Source organism: Stenella coeruleoalba, assembly GCF_951394435.1.
Source record: "Stenella coeruleoalba genome assembly, chromosome: 2".
In the NCBI taxonomy this organism is placed as follows: Eukaryota; Metazoa; Chordata; class Mammalia; order Artiodactyla; family Delphinidae; genus Stenella; species Stenella coeruleoalba.
Genome location: NC_137147.1, coordinates 89,992,916 through 90,017,458, shown reverse-complemented (window position 1 = coordinate 90,017,458; position 24,543 = coordinate 89,992,916). Strand labels below are relative to the sequence as shown.

General features: G+C 42.1%; 1 protein-coding gene across 9 annotated transcripts in view; it reads right to left on the bottom strand.

The window, feature by feature from the left end:
* Positions 1 to 24,543, bottom strand: part of SEMA6D (semaphorin 6D) — a 578,468-nt gene that overhangs the window by 5,360 nt on the left and 548,565 nt on the right. For 5 of the 9 annotated variants that reach the window (XM_079912947.1, XM_079912950.1, XM_079912949.1 and 2 more), the window contains 17 exons: positions 9,001 to 9,159; positions 8,490 to 8,601; positions 7,878 to 7,938; positions 7,706 to 7,768; positions 7,496 to 7,597; positions 7,171 to 7,261; positions 6,401 to 6,520; positions 5,628 to 5,716; positions 4,704 to 4,921; positions 4,497 to 4,628; positions 4,027 to 4,182; positions 3,762 to 3,935; positions 2,839 to 2,979; positions 2,666 to 2,743; positions 2,126 to 2,226; positions 1,710 to 1,766; positions 56 to 223 (listed from right to left, as the gene is read on the bottom strand). In XM_079912947.1, coding sequence (XP_079769073.1) covers positions 56 to 223; positions 1,710 to 1,766; positions 2,126 to 2,226; positions 2,666 to 2,743; positions 2,839 to 2,979; positions 3,762 to 3,935; positions 4,027 to 4,182; positions 4,497 to 4,628; positions 4,704 to 4,921; positions 5,628 to 5,716; positions 6,401 to 6,520; positions 7,171 to 7,261; positions 7,496 to 7,597; positions 7,706 to 7,768; positions 7,878 to 7,938; positions 8,490 to 8,601; positions 9,001 to 9,109 — 1,972 coding nt within the window. In that variant the 5' untranslated portion in view covers positions 9,110 to 9,159. Of the gene's footprint in view, positions 1 to 55; positions 224 to 1,709; positions 1,767 to 2,125; positions 2,227 to 2,665; positions 2,744 to 2,838; positions 2,980 to 3,761; positions 3,936 to 4,026; positions 4,183 to 4,496; positions 4,629 to 4,703; positions 4,922 to 5,627; positions 5,717 to 6,400; positions 6,521 to 7,170; positions 7,262 to 7,495; positions 7,598 to 7,705; positions 7,769 to 7,877; positions 7,939 to 8,489; positions 8,602 to 9,000; positions 9,160 to 15,775; positions 17,557 to 24,543 lie in introns of those variants that run through there. The other 4 variants (XM_079912951.1, XM_079912952.1, XM_079912953.1 and 1 more) reach the window with 4 other exon arrangements.

Genomic DNA, 24,543 nt, shown 5'->3' with positions numbered 1-24,543 from the left:
TATTAGGAATCAGGTTTCCACTCAGTGAGAGATGAGTTCCCTGGTGAGGCCTTACCCTTTGGGATACCTGATAAAGGATCAGTAAAATCAGAAGTGTTTGGGTCATCTTGAACTACAAATTTCCGGGAGCTGGTCAGTTTAGGTCTCCAGGTATCAATCACTTTAGGTGTAATTTCTGGGATACTTGCCATTGTGGTAACAGAAGATGAAGATGCCTCCATGTCTGTGGTGGCAAACAGATTTTTATTAACATGGGTAGTGACAGCGGATGGCTTCTGACTGGTCTGTTGTATTTTCAAGTAAAGTTTAAGCAAATTTTATGAGAAAGCCTGTTCTAGGATTTCATAAAAACACATCCAAGGAGATTATACCAAATCCTTTTCTTGCAAGGGAAAAATATAAGCTAAAAATGAACAATAAAGACATATTAAGCAGATTTCGAACTTGAAGACACTGAAAATACTCCTCTACGAAGCCTCTGCGGTGATTAATGACACTCATGGAAAAGGTATGATGAATCCCAAAGACTAATTGCTAGTTTCTCATCCTTTTGTGAGACAACATCACTTCTTTTGTGTATATTTGTTTAAAGCATTTTCATAGATGGTTGGAAACTGTATTGCCTTCACTGGGGAACCTACAGTGTAACGTCATCAGAAAACACCTGATTAGGTCTGCATAAACACTTGATTTTAGACCTGACAAAGAGGCTGTCCTGCTTTACCACAGACATCTTGTCTATCTGTAGATTACTGACTGCACTGAGGGCTCGCCATCCACGGTAAAGCACTGAAGCAGGGATGAACCTTGTCCGTGCCTTCCAAAATGCCCGGGGAGTTTCTTCCAAAGAGTTAGCAGCAACTCATGCAAAAGAAATGGCATTCACAAGCTGAATAAGGATGTTCTGATACACAAGATCTTCCATCCTTTTCTCCCCTCTGAGGAATGAAACTGCTGGTAAGTTTCAGAACCAGCAACAGGATCGGGAGTAACTTAACCTCTTTGTGTGTCTATTACTGATTTCTGCCAAGCAGATTTTCCCTCAAAATGTAAGCATGTGATCTTAGGTTAAACCCCTGGAGACCCCAATTCAGACTGGTGCAACGGTCACAGATGAAGACTCCAAAACGGATGCAGACGAGAGGGGCACAGGGAGCCCAGCGACCATCTTAACACATCAGAAACCAGCTTCATTCGATGGGAACCTTTTTCACACCACTGAGACCACAACATTCAAAGGTTTCTAGGATCACCACAAACCATTCAGAAAAGATCTCTCAAATTTATAAATACACATTTTGGGGAAATGTGTATTTGTTTACTAGGTCTTAGGAAAGGTGAGGAGAGAAGGGGTAAATAATGAAATTCTGCCATCCATTGAATATAGATGACCAGAGGGAACATTCGCAATGCACAGGGGTGAGAGAGAAGGAAGCTTGGGTGGACGGGCGTGCAGCTGGAATGCAGCCTATGTTAATCCATTGGATTTTTCTTAAAGGATGTGCCTTGGTCAATGATGGGCTGTTAACATGCTACACAGGGTGAAGTGCTGAATAAGAAAAAGTCTTTCGGACCATCAGGGGGGTTATGAGTCAAAGCAGAAAAATGAAGGGCTGCCAAACTGTGCAAAAGGAAGGGAGAAGGGGCTGAAAATGCTGAACTGAAGGAAAGAAAAGGTTGTTAATTCAAAAAAATGAAAAAAAACTAACCAGATGTTGGACCGCCAAATATTTTGTAATCTGGTGTAGTTGAAGTAGGCAAAATTTCTAAAAGAATTAAAGGAACAAGTAATCAGTAAAAAGTAACCAAAAGAAAGCAAAAATTTACGAATTCCAATTAACTCAAAAAGTCAAAAGAAAGGACTATAAATTAAAAGAGTAACCTACTGCTTAGACTACCTTTCTCTAGATTTCCTACAAGATTGTAAATGGTGAAGGAAAAAACAAAAGTAAGATTCTTCTCTAATGTATCCCCATGACCAAACAGCTCAGCTTTTGTGACGTTTAAGTTAAATGCTAGGTGGCATGTGTCCTGAGTCATTATAAAAGGCTGATTGTAAAATAATGTTCACGTGCAAATGTGGTCAAAAAGAAGCACCAGGAGGGAAAGGAAGATTCGGTCTTACCATGGCAGTCCCCTAGATGGGCTGTGTTGCCATTTTCCGTGTCCTGTTCAAATCCTCCAGCGCTGTGGTTATGGAAAGCAAAGAAGTCTTCAGTTAACAGCCTTCATAGGAACACAAGTGACAACCAGAGCAGAACCAAGAACACAGATGGATTAGTAAGAATGAGCAGACAGAAAAAAACAAAGGACATTTCAACATAGCTTGCTAAAATGAGTATTTCTAGTAAACATTTGGTAACTAGAACGTTTAAGAGAGCAGAAGAGAATTGCTTCTTTCTCTCCATCCATTTCCCGTAGGTATTTCACCGTCTACAATCTCCTTTCCCTCTCACAGCTCCAGATTTTCTTTTTTTCCTTCTCCCATACAAAACAAACAAACAAAAAACAAAAAACAGAAAAAAGGAAAGAAAGAAAGAAAAGTAAAGCAAAAAAGAAAAGTAGTGCTATTGGAAGTTTTCTAAAATTTCTAGCTTTAGAGTCCCTGGAGAAGATAGAAGCACATCTGGAGAAGATCTCAGCTAATGTGACAAAGTATACTTACAGCATCCCTGGGGTCACTTGACCACAGGCCCCTGGGCTTAACCAGCCACAGTACGGGTCTCGAGATGCAATACAAGACCTGTATAAAACCAAACAGAACGTAACTTGAATTTTCTCATCATCAAAGGTAATGATGCTGTAAGACCCGGGATAAGGAAAGAAACATCAGCCTACTTTTTACATGATGCGTAACGCTCACAGCGACTGAGGGGGATGCGGATAACACAGCTAGAGAACGCCACGTATAAAGCATGATGAACTTTATCCAACTGGAGTGAGATGACCCTTCTGTCCTCCTCATTCTCAGCATTGCACCTATATTGTGGGAGACATTTGGAAGATAGACATTTAGTAAGGCAAAAGCTACAGGAACTACATGAGGCAAGTGAGGTTTGGTTTTTGCAATTATTGAGAGCCGGGGAGGCGTTAAGGAATACTCTCAGTAGCAAACCAGGCAAGCACGTAGTTTAGGAAGTAATAATGATGTGATTCATCTTCTACTGCTCTGCATGGCTGGTTTAATTTCAGGCTGGACAAAGGGTTTCTTAAAGATTGGCTTCCCGTTCTGATGATCGAAGGGAATTGCATTTGTGAACAGCATGTTAGACTATAGGGAAGAAAAAGGATAATGTTTTAATGCATTTAAATCTTCCTGTGCTAGATATTTCTGGATCTCTCCTTAGTCTTCTTTGCTCCATTTCTCTCATCTATTTCTTGTTTGTTTTAATGGTCCACATAATTTTTTATATCAGTGGTTAGAAGAATTACGGTGTACTGTGTGTGTGTGTTTGCAATCAGCTGTCTGCTCCATGTAGCATCCTGAAATATATCTTCAAGGTAAGAGGGTGGTGATAAAATATTCTCATTTTCCATAGGTGACAAACAAGGGCTGAATTATTTTTAAACTCATCACTGTCTACCCTCCAAGCCCTAGCGGACTCAGGAAAACAACAAACCCGGGTTTTATTTCAGTGAGGAAAAAAACAAAACAAAACACTGATATGCCAAACCACTGCTAATTTAGAGGGCTGGAAGGAAATGACTAGATGAAACACACACTGGAAGTACTAGAAAGTGTTCTCGTATAATATACCTACTTTGCATGGTTGTACGCTTCAATCTCTTCCAGTAACACGCTGTCATTCAAAGAGAAAGGACTGGTTTTTGCCAAAACTTTAAGTACCACGCCAGCTTCCGAGCCAACGAAGATGACTGTGTAGTTCTGGTGGGGTCCCGCAGAATGGTCAACGGCGATGGCCGTCAGTCTGTACCTGCCGGAGGAGGGGAGCCAGGTCAGGGGGGCGGCCAACAGGAAGGGAAGCCACTGGATGGGAGAGGGCCCGTGTTTCTGCACAGTCTTACCTGATCCGAGTCTTTGTGAACCAGGGCTCGTCGGCAATGGGTGGGACGGCAGAGTCCATCAGGGGGTGGGATTTAATGAACGACAGGGTTTCATCCGGGAAATCGATGGAGGTTTTATAAGCTTCGGCAAGCCCGTGCTTTGCACAACAGCCAGGCCTGAAAGGAACATAGTGTGTTTGGTCCCCCCTCACAATTTGTATCTAGGGATTAAGTGTCCATCGTGGAAGACGAGGTCAAGAGAGAAAGGAGAGTGAACCAAACCAGAGGAGCGATGCTATTGCCCTGAACTCTGGGGGCTCTCCATATTCATGCTCTCAGAGTCATATTCACTGACTTTCTGTCTGTAGCGCTGCACAGGGACCCTTCCTGGAGTGGGAGGTTGGCCCAGCTGCTCTCTGAGGACGGATGCTTCCCACGACCGGAGGGTTTTGTCAAAGACAAAAATCCTCTCCCTTTTTTTTTTTTCTTACCTTGGCTTCGGTACTTTGTCTTCAGGGACTGCTGTCCAAACAGAATCTGGAGTTTTCTGTTCTTTAAACCGTCCTCTGAATACTTTTTCAATGTCATCCATGCTAAATGCACAGACAGCAGAACCAGGAATGCTGAAAAAGAGGAAGGGTGTCAGGAGACAATGGGCCTGTTCTTGGCCTTTTGAAGCGCCGGGGATCTGTTCTCACCTGTTGAGCTGTGTGGTAAACACCCCGACCACAGTGGGGACGCCATTGATTTGTATTATGTCTGTGACAGACTGCAGAACATCAAAGTAGAAAAAGGAATCTCCGGGGACAGAACAGTTAAGACGAGCCTTCAGAAATGAAGTCCAGTGTTTCTCCAGGACCCGCTGGGAGCCACCCATGTCGTTTTTACATATGCGGGCCACACGGGAATATACAGCCTGCCCACGGGACAAAAGCAAAGCAACGGGGTTATGTGCGCGTTGGAAGAACGGGAAGAAAAAGCTGCCAGATGAGGGAGGGATGAAACATGCTAAAGATACATGTGGTTCAAAAGACTCCGGCAGCCTTCTCCCTAGGGATCTGTATAGTAAGAATGTCAACTAGATTTATCTGTGAGAAAAAAGGGCCATTTTCCTGCTCTGCCAAACAAGCTCCATAAGAAGTGAGCTATCGAACGGCCCGGCTGAATGGAAACCATTCCCATGCTCTGTTCTCATATTGTTAACAAAATGCACCATTCTTAAACCTGGCATAGAAGGGGCCGCAATATTCTAGAATCATATGGGCTTGCACTGAAGTATTCAACAGTGAACAGGGGCCCTTACTTTCCATCCTGCCTTCTGACGCTGAGAAAGAATAGCTATCGATAGATTCTAAAGAGTTAAAGAAGCATCTGTGTAGCTCAAGGGAGCCTGCAGAACATTCTCTGTAGTAACAGAAAAAGAAAAAAAAAGAAATCTCAAGGCCCAAGGCTGCTGTTCCCACTCTGGCCATTGTGCAGGCATTCCACAGCAATTATTCTCAGGATAAGCAACTCACCTCTCTGCACTTGGCCCTAAATGCTTTGAGTGCTGGAAAATATGCAAAGACTTTACCAAAGCGGGCTCAATTCCATGCAGTATGAGTGCACAATCATATACTTGCCTTGCCTAAATTATTATGTTCGACAGCAATTTCTCGGAAGAAGAAATAGACATAGTTTCCATATTCTATGGCATGAAGAAAGTGTGGCTCTGAAAGAGAAATTGAAAACCAACTGGTTCCTAAAGGATAATTCAATTAGTATCAGACCCTGACTGCCAGGCATGACTGACAGATGTCACATTGCTACATTCAAGCCAAGGAGAACTCTGATATGCCAGCGAGTCTGTGGATCCCAGTATGGGTGTGCTGAAGCTTCAGGGAACCCGGAGTCTTTAATGTTAGCTAATGGACTAGAAAAAGCCTACAGGGAAATGAACTACAACAGAGGTCTTTGTTTCAACAGATTTATTCATTAACTTGTAGTTAACTAGGGAAGGAAACTTCTTACGCTGAAAATAAAAAATCTTGATTTCTAGACTCCAAAGATCAAAATAACTCTGCAGATACGAACTACTGATTCCCAGGGTTCACTTTCCAGGGTAGGTAGATGGAAGCGGGCAAGGATTATTACATGCATTTAGAGTTAAGCAAATGGCACACAGAATTGAGATCTTTTTTCTGAGGTCACTTAGGATAAAAATCTACTTTCCTGACGTGGCTACTGGTCTCCTCATCCCCCATTAATGCTCCGTTCACAACCAAGGCAGCTTATACTTGGCTCTAACTAAACAATATAAAGTCATGCACTGAATTTCCTGATGCCCAGGTCTCCTGTTCCCACTCGGCCGTGGTACTTCCCTTGGTGATCTCCCAAAGCCGTTCTTCAAAGATACCTTTGATCCACTTGGAATCATATTTTATAGTACGAAGGGCAGATCCATCGCCCATGCTTCGGTAAATAACGGCATCGCTGGCCAGGAAGTCAGCCACTGTGGCAGAATACAGCTTCCCATCTGAAACCAAAGTTATAAATTAGATAAAACAGCCATAATTATCCTAAGTGTGTTATCTTATATAGTGTATTATATCCTCTGGAGTGATTTCACCTACATCATTGCTACATATACAAATAAATCTAAACCCGATGCTCAGAATCAGCCTGTGACAGGTTGACCCACGGTATTATCTAAGTTTACGGATGAGGGATTGAAGCACCAGAAAGTTAAGCAACTTACTCAGGGTCACTGGCCTAGTCAACAACAGAGCCAAGTGTCAGAATACTTATATGCTTTTAATTCCTCTTTTTTGAAAACTTGTTCATAGCTTTTAGTCTTTTTTTTTTTTTTTTTTTTTTGCGGTACGCGGGCCTCTCACTGTTGTGGCCTCTCCCATTGCGGAGCACAGGCTCCGGACGTGCAGGTTCAGCGGCCATGGCTCACGGGCCCAGCCGCTCCACGGCATGTGGACCGGGGCACGAACCCGTGTCCCCTGCATCGGCAGGCGGACTCCCAACCACTGCGCCACCAGGGAAGCCCAGCTTTTAGTCTTTGAAACACCTGTGTCGAGGTAGCTATCCTAGTTATGAGCTTTTTTCTTCCTTTAAATTCCTTTTGCCCCTTCAATGTCATTAATCATTTATATTCATTACACTAAAGAATCTTACCGGCAAAAAGGGCAACGTTGGTTTGTCTGGCATCAAATGGGCACCTTGCCAAGCCACTAATTTCTTCCCCATCATACTCTAAGGTATTCAACTACAAAAGAAAAATAAATAGCTAGTGTCACATCTGTTCAATGTACATGTTTGAAGGCAATACTGCTTTATTTGCACTGAAATTCTACGGGAAGAATTCTGTCTTTATTCCTCCATAGCATTAGAGATAAAACAAATTACTGGGTCTATAGGAGAAAGGATTTGACGCTAACGACATTCCCGTAAAGGAAGAAAAGTTGATTTAAAAAAAGCACATTGTATAAAATATACTTACCCTATAGTATCTACACATGGGATTAAAAGCATTGGTGCCACAAACAAAAACCATCTCGTCGTTTCTCGGAACAAACACTTTAATAAAGTTGTGGCATTCCTCCTAAAGAAAGGAACAATTCCATTAACATTAGACATTCCATATGCTTACACTGTGGGCTCAAGCCCCCACAGAGACTCAGTCTAGTAGGCACTTGTTTGTTTCACTTACTTTATGCTTGCCTTTCATGGCACAGTTTTCTCGATCCTGTTGTCTTGACCGCCATGTCAGTTTCTGTATCAATCAAGCAAACCAAAGTTCAATATTTTAAATATCGAGGGGAGAGGGACATTAACCAAGTTCTGAGAGAGTGCAGATAAATTTGCCAACTCCACTTGCTCACCTTGTTTGGTATGACTTCTGTTTTGGGGATTTCATTTAAGTTTACCGTATAAACTTGATCCCTGTTGGAAACAAGGCAGTAAGTCATATCATGTGAATACATAAAAACGTTAAGCTGATTCTTATTTTATTTTTACAGATCTGCTTTTATGGTGTTTTGGAGATCATTTGGATTTTCTCTGTCTCCAACAAAGTCAACAAAGAGTGCTTTTTCATTAGTGAGTCGCTTTTATATATCACTGTGGTTAGGGAGCAAAGAAAGCTCTTCAGGCATGGGTCAAACTGCTACTTGGTATTAGCACAGACATACTTCTAATATTTGCTTGAATAATTCCAAGTTAAAAAAAGAATAAAGAATGATCTTTTTCTCCTGCTGCTTTAGGAATAAAGAATGGTGCATGATTTCTTGATGGCAGTAATAAAATAAGACTGCGAAAGGTTTTTGCTCTATTTTGTTCCTGGTACACAACACTGACTCTTCCGGGTGAATATTTTTGGCTACCTGCAATTTTTGATCACAATACATATTAGTTTTTCATGAACTAGACACATTAATGCAAGCACCACAAGAGAAAAGAATTTTAATCTAATAAACCAACGAGAGGAAAATTACCTGCCAGCAATATAAAGTGTGTCTCGAATTTTCAACATCAGCTGAAAGTCCAGCCTATGCTGTGATTCATTGCCTGAAGGGCGTCCTCTAAAAACCGGATATTGCCTTGAATCTGCAAGTAAAAATGGGCTAAACCGTCAGTCAGGATTACGGAGCTGAAGAATCGATATACAGCATTGATTAGCTGTATATACTAGTTGTAAAAGGGTTTTAACTAAATTCCCCTCTTAAGGTCTTGAATATGAATGAATAAAGGACAGTGAATGTCAGCAAATGGTCTTTTTCTTTTAACTGAAAACATATAACCTATATATGGGCTGCTTTAGAAAAGCACCTAACTAAACTGTCCCATTTTCTCCAGACGCTAGGAAATGATTATGGATAAATTAGTATGTAAAACATTATAAAGACATAAAACGCTCTCTCTCTTTCTAAAGATGAATATGCTTAGAAAATCAAAACCAAAAAAGCTTCCTTCTTAGAAAAGGAGAATGTTCTTTAGATTACTTACAGTGATAGTCAACAGTATTAAGGGGTTCATCGTCTTCAGGAAAGCTGACTGCTCTCAGCTGGGAAATCATCAGAAGCAGCATGTAGGCACAAAGCAGGAAGAACCTCATGGTGGGCCAAGATGAAATCAGAGCAGCCCCTCCTCAGAAATCCCACTTAGCTACGGGAAAACAGAAATAGTTTGGAAAGATCTCTATGCTGTGATGAAACTGTTTTGTCATTTGCAATCAGCTCAATTTTCACCACCAGCTCTCCAATGCCCTCCCTCCCATCAGAAAGATGGCAGTGGTGGAGGAGGTATCTCTGAAAACACAGGCCAAAGATGGAACCATGCCAAGTCTGATGAAAGCATCTGGTGAGCATAGTGAAATTTGAGGCCGATTTGCAAGAGTTTTTGAGGTAACTACATATGTTATCACAGCAAAATCACCAGAACCACAAACAGAAATGTTGGTGGCTGATAAGAAGATGGGCAGAGTTGGGATTAGAATTTTAATTAAACTCCAATCTGCTTCCCTTCCCCCATCCCTGAAATAAATCCAGTACAGCTCATCTCTGCCCCCTCCCCGCTAAGATGCCCAAGCTGCCTCGAGAGTATCCAAGGAGCTATCAGTCCTGTTGCCCCTCACAGCCCCTTGAGGCCTGCCAAATTCCCAGCATTATTTAAGCCCTACCCCTAAATTCTTAAGTAGAACAGTTCCCTAAGCTTAGAAAGAACAACATGAAAGTACTGACATGAATGACCTTGAATCAGGGTGAAAGAGAATTAAAAGAAAAGAAATGAGTTCATGATCAATCAATCAGAGAGGGGCCGGGACGCAGCAGCACAGCTGACACCAGATTACTGGGGAAGCCTATATTTTTACATAAAACCATTTGGACACAAACCAATACCCTAAGTATGCCTGTCCTCTTAGCTTTATTAAGCTTTAGAGCCATACAGGGCCTTAGGGACCATCTAGTTCAACCCCCTCATTTTTCAGATAAGAAAACTAAGACCTGGAAAAATTAAGGGACTGGCTGAATTTCATGGAGCTATTTAGGGCAAGATCAGAGTCCAGACTCACATCACCTGAGTCCCCATCCAGGCCTTTTTCATCAAATTAGATAATGAAATTAAATGGCTGGTTTTTTTTTTTTCTTAGAAAATATAGCACTCCAAAAAAATCATTGGGGGGGGGGTAATGAATACACTCATTATCTTTACTGAAGGGATGTTTCATAGGTGTAGGCATATGTTAAATTTTAACAAGTTGTACCATTACATATGTGCAGATATATTGTATGTCAGTATCTCAACAAAGCTTATAGTGTTAATCGTACAATATTAGCTGCAAAAATCTTTAAGTGTTATTAATTTATTAGAAAAATAAATTAAGGCCCTACTGGGCCAATGGGTATTTTTGTGAAACTGTAAAATTTCTGCTTCGCAACAACATCACTCCTTCTTCAACAGAAACTGTCACTTAGAGCTACTATACTGAACAGTAAAACATTTAGCTTTAGCCTTAATCTCATGTATCTAAGAACTTTAGGTGTGATCATGAGAATCACTTCAAATTCTGGGGGAGTACAACCACTCAACTAAGTACTTCCCATGCCTCTTTCATCTTAATGTCAAAAACACAGATGCACACACATGCATTCTATACAACACTCTCAGTATTTGTCTTTCTAACTAGAGTAGAAGCCAAGTATGTATATGTGGAATTTAGAATCTTGGTTTTTCAAGAAGAGAGAAAAATATTGCAATACGATTTTTCTCAATGGACAACTAATCCAGCGGTAAGTTAACACACTTAAAATACTATATCGCTTATATGTGGAATCTAAAAAAATGGTACAAATGAACCTATTTACAAAACAGAAATAGAGTCACAGATATAGAAAACAAACTTATGGTTACCAAGGGGGAAGGGGGACTAAACTGGGAGATTGGGATTGACATATACACACTACTATATATAAAATAGGTAACTAATAAGAACCTACTGTATAGGACAGGGAACTCTACTCAGTACTCTAATGACTTACATGGGAATAGAATCTAAAAAAGAGTGGCTATATGTTTATGTATATGTATAACTGATTCACCTTGCTGTACAGCAGAAACTAACACAACATTGTAAATCAACTATACTCCAATAAAAATTAATTAAAAAATAAAAATAAAAATGCCCTGCAAAAAAGCCTGGAGGGCTGGGCCCTGCGGCAGCATCATTCTATACTCTAGTTGAAAGAGTGTGGACTTTGGTGGCAATGGGACTGGGGCTCGAATGGAACTCCACCACTTACCAGCTAATCGACCTGGGAAAGCTTCTTCGACCTCTCTTAGCATTAATTTCTAAAAGAACTAAAAGCTTGGCACCTACAGCTTCTGAGCAAAGTTAATCTTCCTTGCCCACTTCCTACAGGACACCATGGATATGACCAAGTTGACCTTAACAATAGGAGCAAAGTCTGGAAAAAGATATCCTAAAATATTAAAGCTATTTGGCCAGTTTTTTTTCCCACAAGTGGATAGTTAGTTTAAAATACGAAACGACTGTTCTTAGAATAAATTTTACAACTTGAGCCTATTTATCGAACCTAGAAAAAAAGTAAAAAGCAATCACCAACAATCCTGCCATCTCAACCCAACAACCGTAATGATTTCGTTCTAATCTTCTTGCCACACACACATATTTTCAATCATGACAAAATGACCTCTTTCAATCTACCATTTTTCCTGAAGCAGCACCTTCCTGTCTTGCTTTTCCACAGTGTTTTCCCATTTATAAAGACCCTAAGGAAGATGTGGTATATATACATATACCACATATATATGTATACAATGGAATATTACTCAGCCATAAAAAAGAATGAAATAATGCCATTTGCAGCAACATGGATGGACCTAGAGATTATCATTAAGTCAGACAGAGAAAAACAAATATCATATGATATTGCTTATATGCGAAAGCTATAAAAAAAAGATACAAATGAACTTATTTACAAAACAGAAATAGACCCACAGACATAGAAAACAAATTTATGGTTACCAAACGGGAAGGGGGGGGGTAAATTAGGAGTTTGGGATTAACATATACACGCTACTATATATAAATAAACAACAAGGACCTACCATATAGCAGGGGGAAGTATACTCAATATTTTGTAATAATCTATAAAGGAAAAGAACCTGAAAAGGAATATATATATATGTATAAGTGAATCACTTTGCTGTTCACCCGAAACTAACACAATATTTGTAAATCAACTATACTTCAATAATAATAATAAAAAAGACCCTAGACATTGAAGCAGTGTAAAAATATGAAATGTTGCCCTAGGAATTAAATTCTGCTATTACATCAATCCCAAACTGGATGTTTCTGCTGGGTATCAGAGGAAAAAACCAGAAACACCAATGAATCCTAAAGAAACACAGAAATATCTGCATGAACCCAAGAAGGTAGTTCTGTGAATCTTTCTCCACTAGGACAGGTAACTGAATGGTTCACATTATGTGGGCAAAGCTTCCATGCCCCCGACAGCAAGGCAGGGAGGGGCCCTCACCAGGAAGAGTGCCTTTCACAGCTGTGATTCCAGCATTGAGACTGAGGGTGGAATCACTGCTGACTCACTGGCAAGCACCAAGCTGCTGGCTGAGCCATCATTTCCTGTAACTCATTCATCTGACACTGCAGAAAGCAATTTCTCCCTATACCCCACCCCTCACCAATCTCATCCTCCAAAAATAAAACCCCACCACTAATTACTTCCTGTCCCTGCATAAAGCTTTATTTAAAAAATTACTTTCGGATTTGCCACAGAACTTATAAATGGAAGCATTTAATGTAAAAACATATATCAAAGCGAAGCTGAGTAGGGGAGGTAAGAATCTGGAAATACCCAAGAAAAATGTACCAGGAAGGAGATTTATTTGCATGTAAACCCCTCAGACTACTTTGTTCTCACCTTATTTAAGGAAGTATCCCAGGATTCCAGGGCTCGGTGAAAACATCAAACCAATTATGTGGAATGAAGGCAAGACATGAGGCAGGACAAAATGTTGGAAAAGAACCTAGACCTTGAGGTTAGAAAGATCTGAGTACAGACTTGCTTGTGCCATTTCCTTCCTGGCTCTGGAACCTTGTTTAAGGTGAATTAACCCTTTAAACCTCAGTTTTCTCAAGTGTAAAATAGGAATAATTACCTTTACTCCCTCATAGGTTCTTCTGGGGATTAAATGAGATAATCTATACAAAACGTCTAACACAGAACCTGGCCTATAATAAATCTTTAGTAAATCTTATTGAATATTATCATGACTATTATTGTTAGATCTTATTGTGCAAAAGGGCCAAAAAAAAAGAAATATGTTTACTCTTTTATTTTGTACAGCTATTTATTTACAACTGTTTATGTACATCATCATAACAATAATAGAGGTATTCTTAGAGGATAAGGTACAGCTTCATAGACATTGATGCCTCCAAGAAGGAGGAGGGAACCACCTTCCTTAAGTGTAAGCTTATAGTAAAGAACATACCTATATGAGGTTATTCCTTTCAGTGAGAGAGCAGGGAATCTGAGTAAGTATATTTTGGATTTTTTTTTTTTTGTATGGGCTTCCCCCTTACATTCTTGATTTTAAACCCAAATATAATGAGGATAGCTCTTAAAAGGAGTTCAGAGCTGCCGAGACAGCCAGGGCTTGAGTGACAGAGACTATAATTTTTTACACAAAATGCTCAACATTCAAGCAGCAATTACTAGACATTCCAAGAACTAAGATTAAGAGAGAAAAAAGACAATAGAAAATAGGACCACAGGTAACCCAGGTATTAGAATTCTCAGATATAGTTTAAAAAAGTAAGTATGTTTATTTTGTCCAAGAAAAAAAGATGACAAGATGGAGAATTTCACCAGATACCTAGAATCTATTAAAAAAGAATTAAATATAAATTCTACATCTAAAAAGCACAGAACTAAAGCTTCTTAACAGATGTGTTTAGCAACGTATTTCTTACAGCTGAAGAAAAGATTAGTGAACTGAAAGATAGGTTAATAGAAAATACCACACAGAAACATGGACAGCAAAAAGGTTGGAAAAAACAGACCAGAGAGTAAGAGACACACAGGATCTTGTGAAAAGATGTCACATATGGGAGTTCCTGAGAGTGAGGAGAGAGAAAAATGGACAGAAACAATAACTGACAAGATAATGGCTGCAAAACTGATGAAGGACCATAAGGCACTCATTAAAGGAGCTCTAAGAACTTCTAAATACAAAGAGAAAACACACTTAAATATATCATAGTAAAGATGCTAAAAATAAAAATTTTTTAAACGTTAAAAGCTAAGATAGTTTACCTTCAAAGAAGCAAGAATACTGATGGACGACTTATCAATAGAAATGATGGAATTCAGTAGACCACAGAATGACATTTTTCAAGTGCTGAAAGAAATTACATTTCAAGCCTAGAATTCTATAATCAGTGAAAATATTCTTCAAAAATGAAGCAAGATAAGATGTTTAAGATAAGAAAAAACCGAGAGATTTATTGTTAGCAGGCCCAAACTAAAAGAAATACTGAAAGGAAGTTCTTTAAGCAAGAGAATTTATAGGGTTGGTTAATACAAGTTCTTTTTATGGTTACAGAATAGTGGCCAAATTTGAAATTAATGAATCCCAGATAGAGAAATTGATCTATAGTCTGTCTCTCTTAAAGCTATATTAGTTCAAAGGAAATGAGAATTCAGAAATGCAGTATGCCTACTTAATTTTCTCCCCAGTCCAAAGAACCCAGAAAGAACCATGCTGATTTTAAATCCCTGGCTCTCTTCTGGAAATGCTACTTCTCAAAGAGGAGCCGTTTAGACTTTCATACTCTCCCTACACCTCAGGATCTGACAGTGGAGTTGCTTCTGCCCAGTTTCCCAGTATTTCTTCTAGACTTTGGGCCTCCATCCTTTTACAATAAAATGCTGTGCTTACTTGAGGTTCTGCCCCTCCTCCTTTCTTTTAGCTGATAACTTCCCAGTCACTTTCTCTAAGAAAAACATTTCAAAGACTTTAGCAGTCCTGGTCCATGTGTCAGACTTTCTTGCAAAGTTTCTAGCTAGGATGAACACAGCCTTCTGCACCTTCCTTCCCCAGAGCAGCTGAGCTGCTGTAGGGAAGACAACCACAGTCTGCGGCAATTTGGTATGTACTAATGTCACAGAATTCTTGACCACCAACTACAACTCACACAATGAAACTGTGGGGATCCTATGTTTCTCGACTAGATTTGCCCACACCCCAAATCAGTAAGTTTAAACTTTCCCCATTCACCTCAAGGCCCTCATCTCTTCTCCCTCCTCACAGCTACTTCACATAGAAAATAAAGCCGTAAGTTAGGAACTGCCTCAATCCTTCCCCCTTCCCATTACCAAGAACATCAACCTATATGCTTCGTCATGAAGTTTTTCCTCCCTCTCTCCTGTTTTAAGAGGATTTCACTCCCCAACTCCCCTCCATGTGCTTTAAACCCAACCCCTTCTGTTTTTCCTGGAACAGAAAAAAACATGGATTATATTCTTCTCTTCCGGCACGTTCTATAAATTTTTATTGCTTAAATATTATCCATCAGCACTTAAATTTGCCCACATCCCTCTCATCTCAAAAACAAAAAAGGTGAAAAAGCTCCTGTCACCCCAGGTCGTCCTCTAGTCACCGCCTATCTCTTTCTTTCCATTCGCAGACACTGACAAAAAGTTTTTCATTCTCACTGTTGTCATCTCCTCACCTCCCACTCAGTCTTCTACTGCCTCTGTTGTAGCTCCTCTCTCAATAACATCTTTTAGTAAAAACACTGATGACCTCCAGGTAGCTCAATGCAATGGATACTTTCCAGTCCCATCTCATGTAATCCCTCAGTAGCTTTAGACGCAGTTGACTGTCCACAGCTTTTTAAAGCCTTGCTTGCCTTTTACCACATTCTTCTGACCTTTTCCCTACTTTTCTGTCTGCCCCTTGTTTGTCTCCCGTTCATTCTGTAGATGCAACAAGAATGAGCTTTTCAGAATATAAGCCCCATCATAGAATCTCATGATCCCCCAGGAACTTCCTATTACTCTTAGGAGAAAGTCCAGATCTTTGCAATGAGGCTTTAAGGCAGTTCCTGTTCTGAGTCCTGGCTCCCTCTCCAGCCTTATCTTGAGTCTCTCTCCCTCTTTATTCATGCTTCTACCACCCTGGCTATGGTTCTGGCCTTGGAATGTGTCATATGCTATCTACTTCCACCAAGCCTTTGCTCCTCCTTTCCCTCTGGATGACCCTTCTTGCCTCCCATCCTTGGCCTAGTTAAGTCCTCCTGTAGTTCTTCAGAGCCCCAAGAAGAGTCAGTCCCTTGGGACAAGCAGGTCTCACAGCTGTCAATACTTGATACAACTGTGAATAAACTGTAAATGAAGGAAGAAACAAAAGAACTAGTCATGTGTCCTGAAAACTACCAGCTCTGCTAAATCTCTCAGGGCAAGATTAGCATTTTGGATTCCTGTCTGATTCAGCTTTACTTACTACTGTTAAACAAAACAACAACAATAACAACAGAGAGCAGCAGACCCAGGGAGGATGAGCACCCTAGGTTCTGCTCCCAAATAGCATTCATTCTTTTATTTGAGTGTGCTATGAACTACAGGAGAGAAGCGGGGTGGGCCTGGAGCTGCAGCAAAGGGCACCATTCACTCCACAGTCTATGAAATTCCAGGGGGCACTGTTTACACTGCAGTGCATGAAAAGGACGGCCCGTGGAGTTACAGGAGTTATAGGTCTACGGCCTGACAGCCCCACATGACAAAACGGAAATGGAGCAATGGGTTTAAGTAGATTGAAAAAGAACAAAGAGAAGGAAGTTAATTGCTATTCCTGGGAACCTTACCAACACATGGAGGGTTGTCATTGAAGGTCAACTACAAAAGAGCAGTTGATGTTTCTAGAGCATTCACGTTTCTAGATACTAGGCAGTGCGTCCTGTGTAGGGCTATGGATTTCAATCTGTGCTCAGCGTCAGTATTTAATGAGAATGGTGTGACAACCAAGGCTGACAGCATAACCTCCGGAGTATAAGAATGTGAGAAGAAGAGATGATGACACAGGTTCCAGAAGACCTCTTAGCAGAGTTGGGGCAGGGTACTCTGGGCCCTTCTCAGCAGTGTGGGTAGCTACTTAACATCCAGGCTCACCAAGTGATTCTTGACTGATGGAGTCTCTTGGGAGAGCATCAGCTCTCTCATTTAAGGAAGCTCTACCGTCACCCCCACTGCCACCGTCCCCCCCTTGGCCCGATCCTCTCCTGCACAAGGGCTTGGGGATCAGGGCACCATGTATGAACGAATATATCCTCCCTGACCCTGGGCCAGGAAGAGGTTTCTGAAAGGCCCTCGACTTTGAGACCCTTCCTCCCTCTGGGAACTTGGGTGCCCAGGTGAGAGGAAGAGGCTTCCTGCACTGTTCTGTTAATGACACTTTAACAACTTAAAACATTGCCCTCTGGCATGTTGAGGAAATGACAAAGCAGCTCTCTGACTCACCAACGCCCCCCCCCCCCCCCCCCCCCCGCCCCCGACACAGCTGAAGTCCTGCTGACACACCAGAATCTGTAAGGATGTACATTCTGATGGAGCAGGGAACAGTCAGTCTGGAGGATTGGGAACTTGGAAGCATAAGGAATGTCAGGGCTGCTTCTCCCACTGACACCGGCAGCAGGAGAGGAAGGGACCAGGCACCAGCAGATCTGGGGTCATGGACTTTCTATATGACCATGGACAGGAAACCTCACATTTTGGGCTTGAATTTCTTCATGTAATAAAAGGGAGATAAAAAGAAGATGTGGTACATATATACAATGGAATATTACTCAGCCATAAAAAGAAACGAAATTGAGCTATTTGTAATGAGGTGGATGGACCTAGAGTCTGTCATACAGAGTGAAGTAAGTCAGAAAGAGAAAAACAAATACCGTATGCTAACACATATATATATATATATGGAATTTAAGAAAAAAAAATGTCATGAAGAACCTAGGGGTAAGACAGGAATAAAGACACAGACCTACTAGAGAATGGACTTGAGGATACGGGGAGGGGGAAGGGTAAGCTGTGACAAAGCGAGAGAGTGGCATGGACATATATACACTACCAAACGTAAAATAGATAGCTAGTGGGAAGCAGCCGCATAGCACAGGGAGATCAGCTTGGTGCTTTGTGACCACCTAGAGGGGTGGGATAGGGAGGGTGGGAGGGAGGGAGACGCAAGAGGGAAGAGATATGGGAACATATATATATATGTATAACTGATTCACCTTGTTATAAAGCAGAAACTAACACACCATTGTAAAGCAACTATACTCCAATAAAGATGTAAAAAAAAAAAGAAATAAAGTCTATTAAAAAAATAAAATAAAAGGGAGATAAATTGAAAGTGTAGGAGCACTTTTTCTCAGAGTCCATGAGCTCCTTCTGAGGGCTGGAGGACAGAATCCAACTTCCCTGCCTGCTCAGATAAACCACCTGGTGTAATACCCACCACTCCCACGTTCTTTCCCCTCCACATTACCAGCATCTCAAGTGGCTCTCATCACAAACAGTATCTCCCTGATTCTGAGGCTGCCTCCTTTATCTCCCTGTCTCTCACCCCTTCCCCAGCCAAACTGCTTTGAAGAGAAGTCTCAGTCTACTGTCTCCATTTTCTCACATTTTATTCAATTTTTAACTCACTTCAGTCTAACTTCAACTCTTGCCCGTCAATCACCTTACGGTCAAATCCAACTCAATCCTCTTTTTTTTTTTTTTGGCTGCGCCTCGCAGTAGCACGCGGGATATTAATTCCCCGACCAGGGATCGAACCCATGCCCCCGTGCAGTGGAAGTGTGGAGTCCTAACCACTGGACGGCCAGGGAATTCCCTCAATCCTCATTTTAAGTCTTCTTTCATCTCCCTGAAGTATTGTCATGGTGGTCCCTCCTTCAGATCTTGAAGCTCTACTTTCGGCTTTCATAGTTATCTCCTCACCTCTCCAGCTACTCCTTGTCAGCAACCTTCCCAAACTTGTCCGAACATGCCCACCCTGAGATGTGGTTCTTCATGGTTCTGTTCAGGCTCTTTGAAGATTCACCCACATTACACACACTTTCTTCACTACCACTGAGTAATTGATGAATCCTCACTCCACATGCCCAGCAGAGATCATACGTCTCTGCTCCAGATCCAGCTTGCAACTCTCTTGCTAGCTATTTCGGCTCATAAAATACAGGCAACTTAAATTTGGAAGGTGCAAATCTGAACTTCAGATACTCTGTCTTGACTTGTACTCCTGCTAAATTCCCTACAGAGGGCAGGCTCTGAGCTCCAAGTGCTTGGGTTCAAATTCATGCACTATCACTTACCAGCCATGTGACCCTGGGCCTGTCACTTCACCTCTCAAAGTCTCAAGTTTTCACACATAAAATGAAGATAATTTAAGCACTAATATTACAATGATTTAATGAAATAATCTGTGTAAAGCGCGTAGCCAAACCCTTTGCACCTGGTAAGGATCCAACAGTTACAATTATTATTGTTGTTAGTAATATTTTTAAGATCCTACTCAGTCACTGAAGACTTAAACCTGGGAGTCACCCTAGGTGTCTCCCCGTCCATCATCCTGTTTCCAACCTGTCAGTACATCCTGTTGATTTCTCTTTTAATTGTTCTAGAATCTACCCTGAACTGGTTTCTGCCGTCCTAGACTTTTAGTTTATTCTCCACAAAGCCACCAGAATAATCTTTTGAAAGCACAAATAGCATCATGTTACTTCCTTGTCTAAAAACAATTTTATGGTTCCCGAAGGCCTCTATGATAAGGTCCAAATTTATTTCCAGGATTTACAAGGTCTTCCACAATTTGATTCTTGCCAGCTTCTCTGTTTCAGCTACTAATGCGTCCCAATCTTCATCCCAAAGCAGTGTCTTCGACACATACTATTCTCTCTCAAAAGCCCTTCCTGGAAATTGTCTATTTATCAGATCAAAATGTCCCTGGCCTTTGCCCCTTTCCCATTCTTCCAACTACCCCAAATCCTGCTCCCCTGGGCGCTCTGTTCCCCTCAGGATGACTAATCGTACTATGACACTGTGTAAAACTTCTATTACAGAACTCACCACCTCATCATAATGTTACTTATTTTCACATTTTCCCTACTAAACTGGGCTCTGCTCCAGATAGAGAGTACGTTGTATTTGTCCTCTTTATCCTTTGCATGAGGCACAGGGCCTGGAATGTAGGAGGTCCTCAGTCATTATGTAAAGGACAGAGAAAAAAAGAAGTAGATGGAGGCTGTACACGTGGCTGACGCAGCTGTGGTGGCACAGGTGCCACGGCTTGAACACCTCGTCACCATCGCCCCGAACACCTGGAGTCTTGGGTCTACCAGTTCCCTGCAATAGCAGTAGCACACAACCCTCATCACCCCCAGGCGTTTCCAGGGGCTCCAAATCTAAGAGGTTCTTGCAAATGGCAACAGATGCCTCCTTTCACACCCTCCCATCATTAACAAACTGCTCTTTGATTGGAGGCATGGGCAACACAGGCCAAAAGAGTAAGTGATTTCCGTCACCCCCCACTGAAATTCCGCCTCATTCTGCAGCTTTCCCAGAACAAGGAAAACTGAGCTGTTCCTGAAATTAAAGAGTGGGGTATATGGAACTGACAGAGAAGGAAGTCTGTTGACTCCCCACTACCCAACAAGGAAAAATAAAATAAAAACCAACCCGCCTAATGGCTGACTGCTGCTGGAGATTCTGCAATGGGAAATTCTTTTCTTTGGCTGATGGACTTTTTTTCCAGTTATAAAAGTATGTAGTGCTGGAGCGTAACATAAGCCAGAACTCAGTATGAATACATTTGTAAGATCTTTCCTTGGGGCTAGATTCTGATAGAAGAGAAAAGAAAGAAAGGTGGCAGTAGACACCATGGAAGGCAGAAAAGGGCACACTGCAGGGTATGGAAGCCTGTTGTGTTCTTTATTAATGCCTTGCTTTTATAATCAATGTCTTCCTAAAGGTTGGGTCAGTTTTGTTTATTTTAATTATATTTTACGTGCATAAGGAAAGCTGGCTCTTTAAAGAAGTTTTCTGAAAATTAAAGCAGCTCTCATGTCAGGTTTTCATTTTAAGTCTAGGTGTTCTTAAAGCAAAGCATACCAATATGTCCATCAGTAATGCTTCTGGTCAAATATTAATAATTCAGAAAGGAGCTGCACTGAAAAGGAACTGAGCAGGAAGGGACAGAAAACAGGATCTAACCTGTCTCTGCGAAATTCTAAGCAAATCTGAACAGGAACCCCAGAATTCCACCTCTGATCGGAACCATGGCTCTAGGGAGCATAATTCTAGTGACACCTTGCCTACCAGATTTTGCCTGTCCATCCTGACTCATGTCGGGTAACATTTTAAAGCTAAACTGACCTAGAAACAATCTTCATTTAAAGTGAAAATAACAAACGAAACTAATGAGAGGATGAGCCCCATATCTAAGCAGAGAGAATCTGCTACCCGGGCAGATGACAAAACACATCAACTTCTTAAGAGATCAAGATGAGCACTAGCTTTGCGAAAACATAAAATATATTTTATATTTTGCAATTGAAAAAAAAAAGAGAGAGAGAGAGAAAGCAGAAGGTTGCTGTGGCAGAAATGAATACAATGGTGTCCTTTTTCCAGGGTGGACTGCAGGGCTTTCAAGGCTAACTAGTGACAAGAGACATTAAAAGCTTCTCCTGTGTTATCTCCTCCGCACGCGTGCTCCCCACCAGGCTTGGCTGCTCTCCTTTGGCCTCCAGGAAAGGAACCGTTCTAGACAAAGGAAGGGCTCCTGGTTCCAAGGGATGATTGAGTTGCCAAAGGACTCAGCCTGTCTTTGGAACATTGGCTTATTCTACTAGATCACCTGCTGGAGCTGCCATATGGCCTGCGCAGACATTCTGTTCAGGCTAATAGGGCCTGGGCCCATGCCTGGTTCTGCCCTCTGGGCTGGGATGACAGAAGTAGAGCAAGCTTATTCTGTTTCTACTGACTTGTCTGATGCCACCACTGTGGAGCCATAGCTTTCAATATCCCGTATGGTGCCCGTTTTAGGTTTTCAAAGAACATGAACAATACCCAGGCAAGGGAGGACTGAGGATGGGCTGCTGCTACTATTCTTAGGAGAGAATGAGGAGATAAATTAAGGGACTTGAGGTCCAAGAGTGGTAAAGCTGGTGCAGAAGCCAGACGTCATGAGAGTCTGTTGATGTATGTTTCTCATCCCTGCCAATGACAGGAATTTGCTCTACGTGAAGAAGCTAATGTTTTCCTGTTTCATCTTCTGCAAATCACCTCACCAGAGGTTCCCAGGTGATGTCATGATTTCAAATAGCTGCTGAAGGGTTTACAGAAGGGTTAAATTTAACAACCCAGAGAAAGCAAAGTAGGCTTTAAAAAATGTGTAAAGCCAAAAACTCCTGGTCCAAGCACTATGGTTTCCAGGGCCTTTGTATTTGCCCTCTGCATTTGAAAACACAGTAACACAGTAACAGCTGCTTGTCTATGGCAAATGTGGAGAATGATTAGTAACTGTTCAGAAGGATCTACGATAAAGCCCTACCATTATCTGCATTCCATTAGAGAATTCAGTTCCGACTTGTTTTAAAAATCCACTTCCTGGGTGAAGAGTACATGGGGACCTTACTATTGTTGCAACTTCCTGTTAGTTTATAACCATTTCGAAACAACTTCTAAAAAGGTCATGTTGTTCTACTGATGGAAATGAGGTCCCCTGGTGAGGGTTCAGCCAGCAGACCTGGACTAATAAATTGGCCCAAGTGAATTTTTATGGCCAGAAAAAGCTCTGTGAGGGCCCAGCCTGGGCCTGAGTCAGTTCACCTGTGACTCACCTGTTGCCCTTTGTCTGGGCTCCGTTATCTATCATATCTATGAGCTTTTGAAACCTCTGGGTCCACAGAGGCAAAATGGGAGTCTAGGTAAATCGATGCCAACTGCTGAGTTTTACTGAATCTATTCAACACCGAGCAGGTATGAGAAAAGTTGGGCCCTTCCTCCTCCGGGGTGGAGCCCGAGTGAGTGCTGAGCAGTGCTGTACCATGATTGCGAACATGAACTCTGCAGCCAGAATGCCTAGGGAGGAGACCAAGCTTGGTCCCTTAAGCAGCCTCGGGCAAGCTGCTTAACCGCTCCGTACTTCAGTTCCCCGTGAAGTGGGGATAACTAGCAGCTCCTCTCAGAGAGGTGCTGTGAGGCCTGAGTGAGTTACCTAAAGAGCAATCCCTGAGCTCCTGTGATCATGTTCTGTGATCAGGTGAGTGCCAGGAAGCCAGTGCAAGGCTGACCGCGGCACCACCTTGAGGAAGGGCTGCGTGCTCCATGCTATTGCTGGAGATAATTATGCCTCAAAGGTTATACTACCCTTATCTACGTTTATTCTCGCCTCTCCTTATGGGGATGCTAATTTCACCCCAGACGTCAAACATATCAAACACACCTAGCGATAACAGGGGACTGAGCAATCTAGATTCTACTCTAGCAGCCAAGAGGCCGCACCTGCTCTGGCTTCAGCTTCCTCATCTATAAATGAAGGGATGGGCTACAACATCGACCATTTCTAAGGCCCGTCTAAGTCATTAGCTTTTATTGATTCTGAGTTGGTGCCTGGGTCGAAAAAGGCTCTTTACCGAAAGTAACAGAATTCCCAATTCACACTTCTAAATTTTTCCTATAGCTCTGGCGTTGCCTAGGATACAAAATGCATGTGCCCCCTCTGAACCCCGAGACAGGAGAGCTGTGATCGCTGCCTCTGATCTATAACACCAAACCACAAATGGGCTCTGTAGTACAAACCGACTGATGTGCTGAACATGGAATGTGTCTCCACTGGCGCTTATGAAAGTATTGTGGCATTCTGACTCTGTGCCAGATAGAATGGCAGAAGGTGCATTTTTTTCCCCTCCTCCCAATCACGTGGTCTTGGAAATACTGCCTTTAGGTGCTGCCCTCTAGCTTCCCTGGACCCAGGGGTGAGGTGGTGCAGCCCCTCCCACTGGTCAACAGATCACTTCCAATTTCTTCTTTAAATTGTGTGATATGGACTTCCCTGGTGGTGCAGTGGTTGAGAGTCCGCCTGCCGATGCAGGGGACACGGGTTCGTGCCCCGGTCCGGTAAGATCCCACATGCCGCGGAGTGGCTGGGCCCATGAGCCATGGCCGCTGGGCCTGCGCGTCCAGGGCCTGTGCTCCGCAACGGGAGAGGCCACAACAATGAGAGGTCCACGTACCGCAAAAAAAAAAAAAATTGTGTGATATGCTTGTGGGAAGCTCAGGTCACATACACCAGGAACCTCTAGGTTTCTTAGCCTCTCTCTGTGTCCCCAAATGTACTTTGTAGCTGATCTGATGGAGGTATTTCACTAACTTCTGTGTGTGAGGGTGGGATCAGGAACTCCCAGCTCTCAGCGATAGTCATCCCACACCAGAGAGTTGGGCA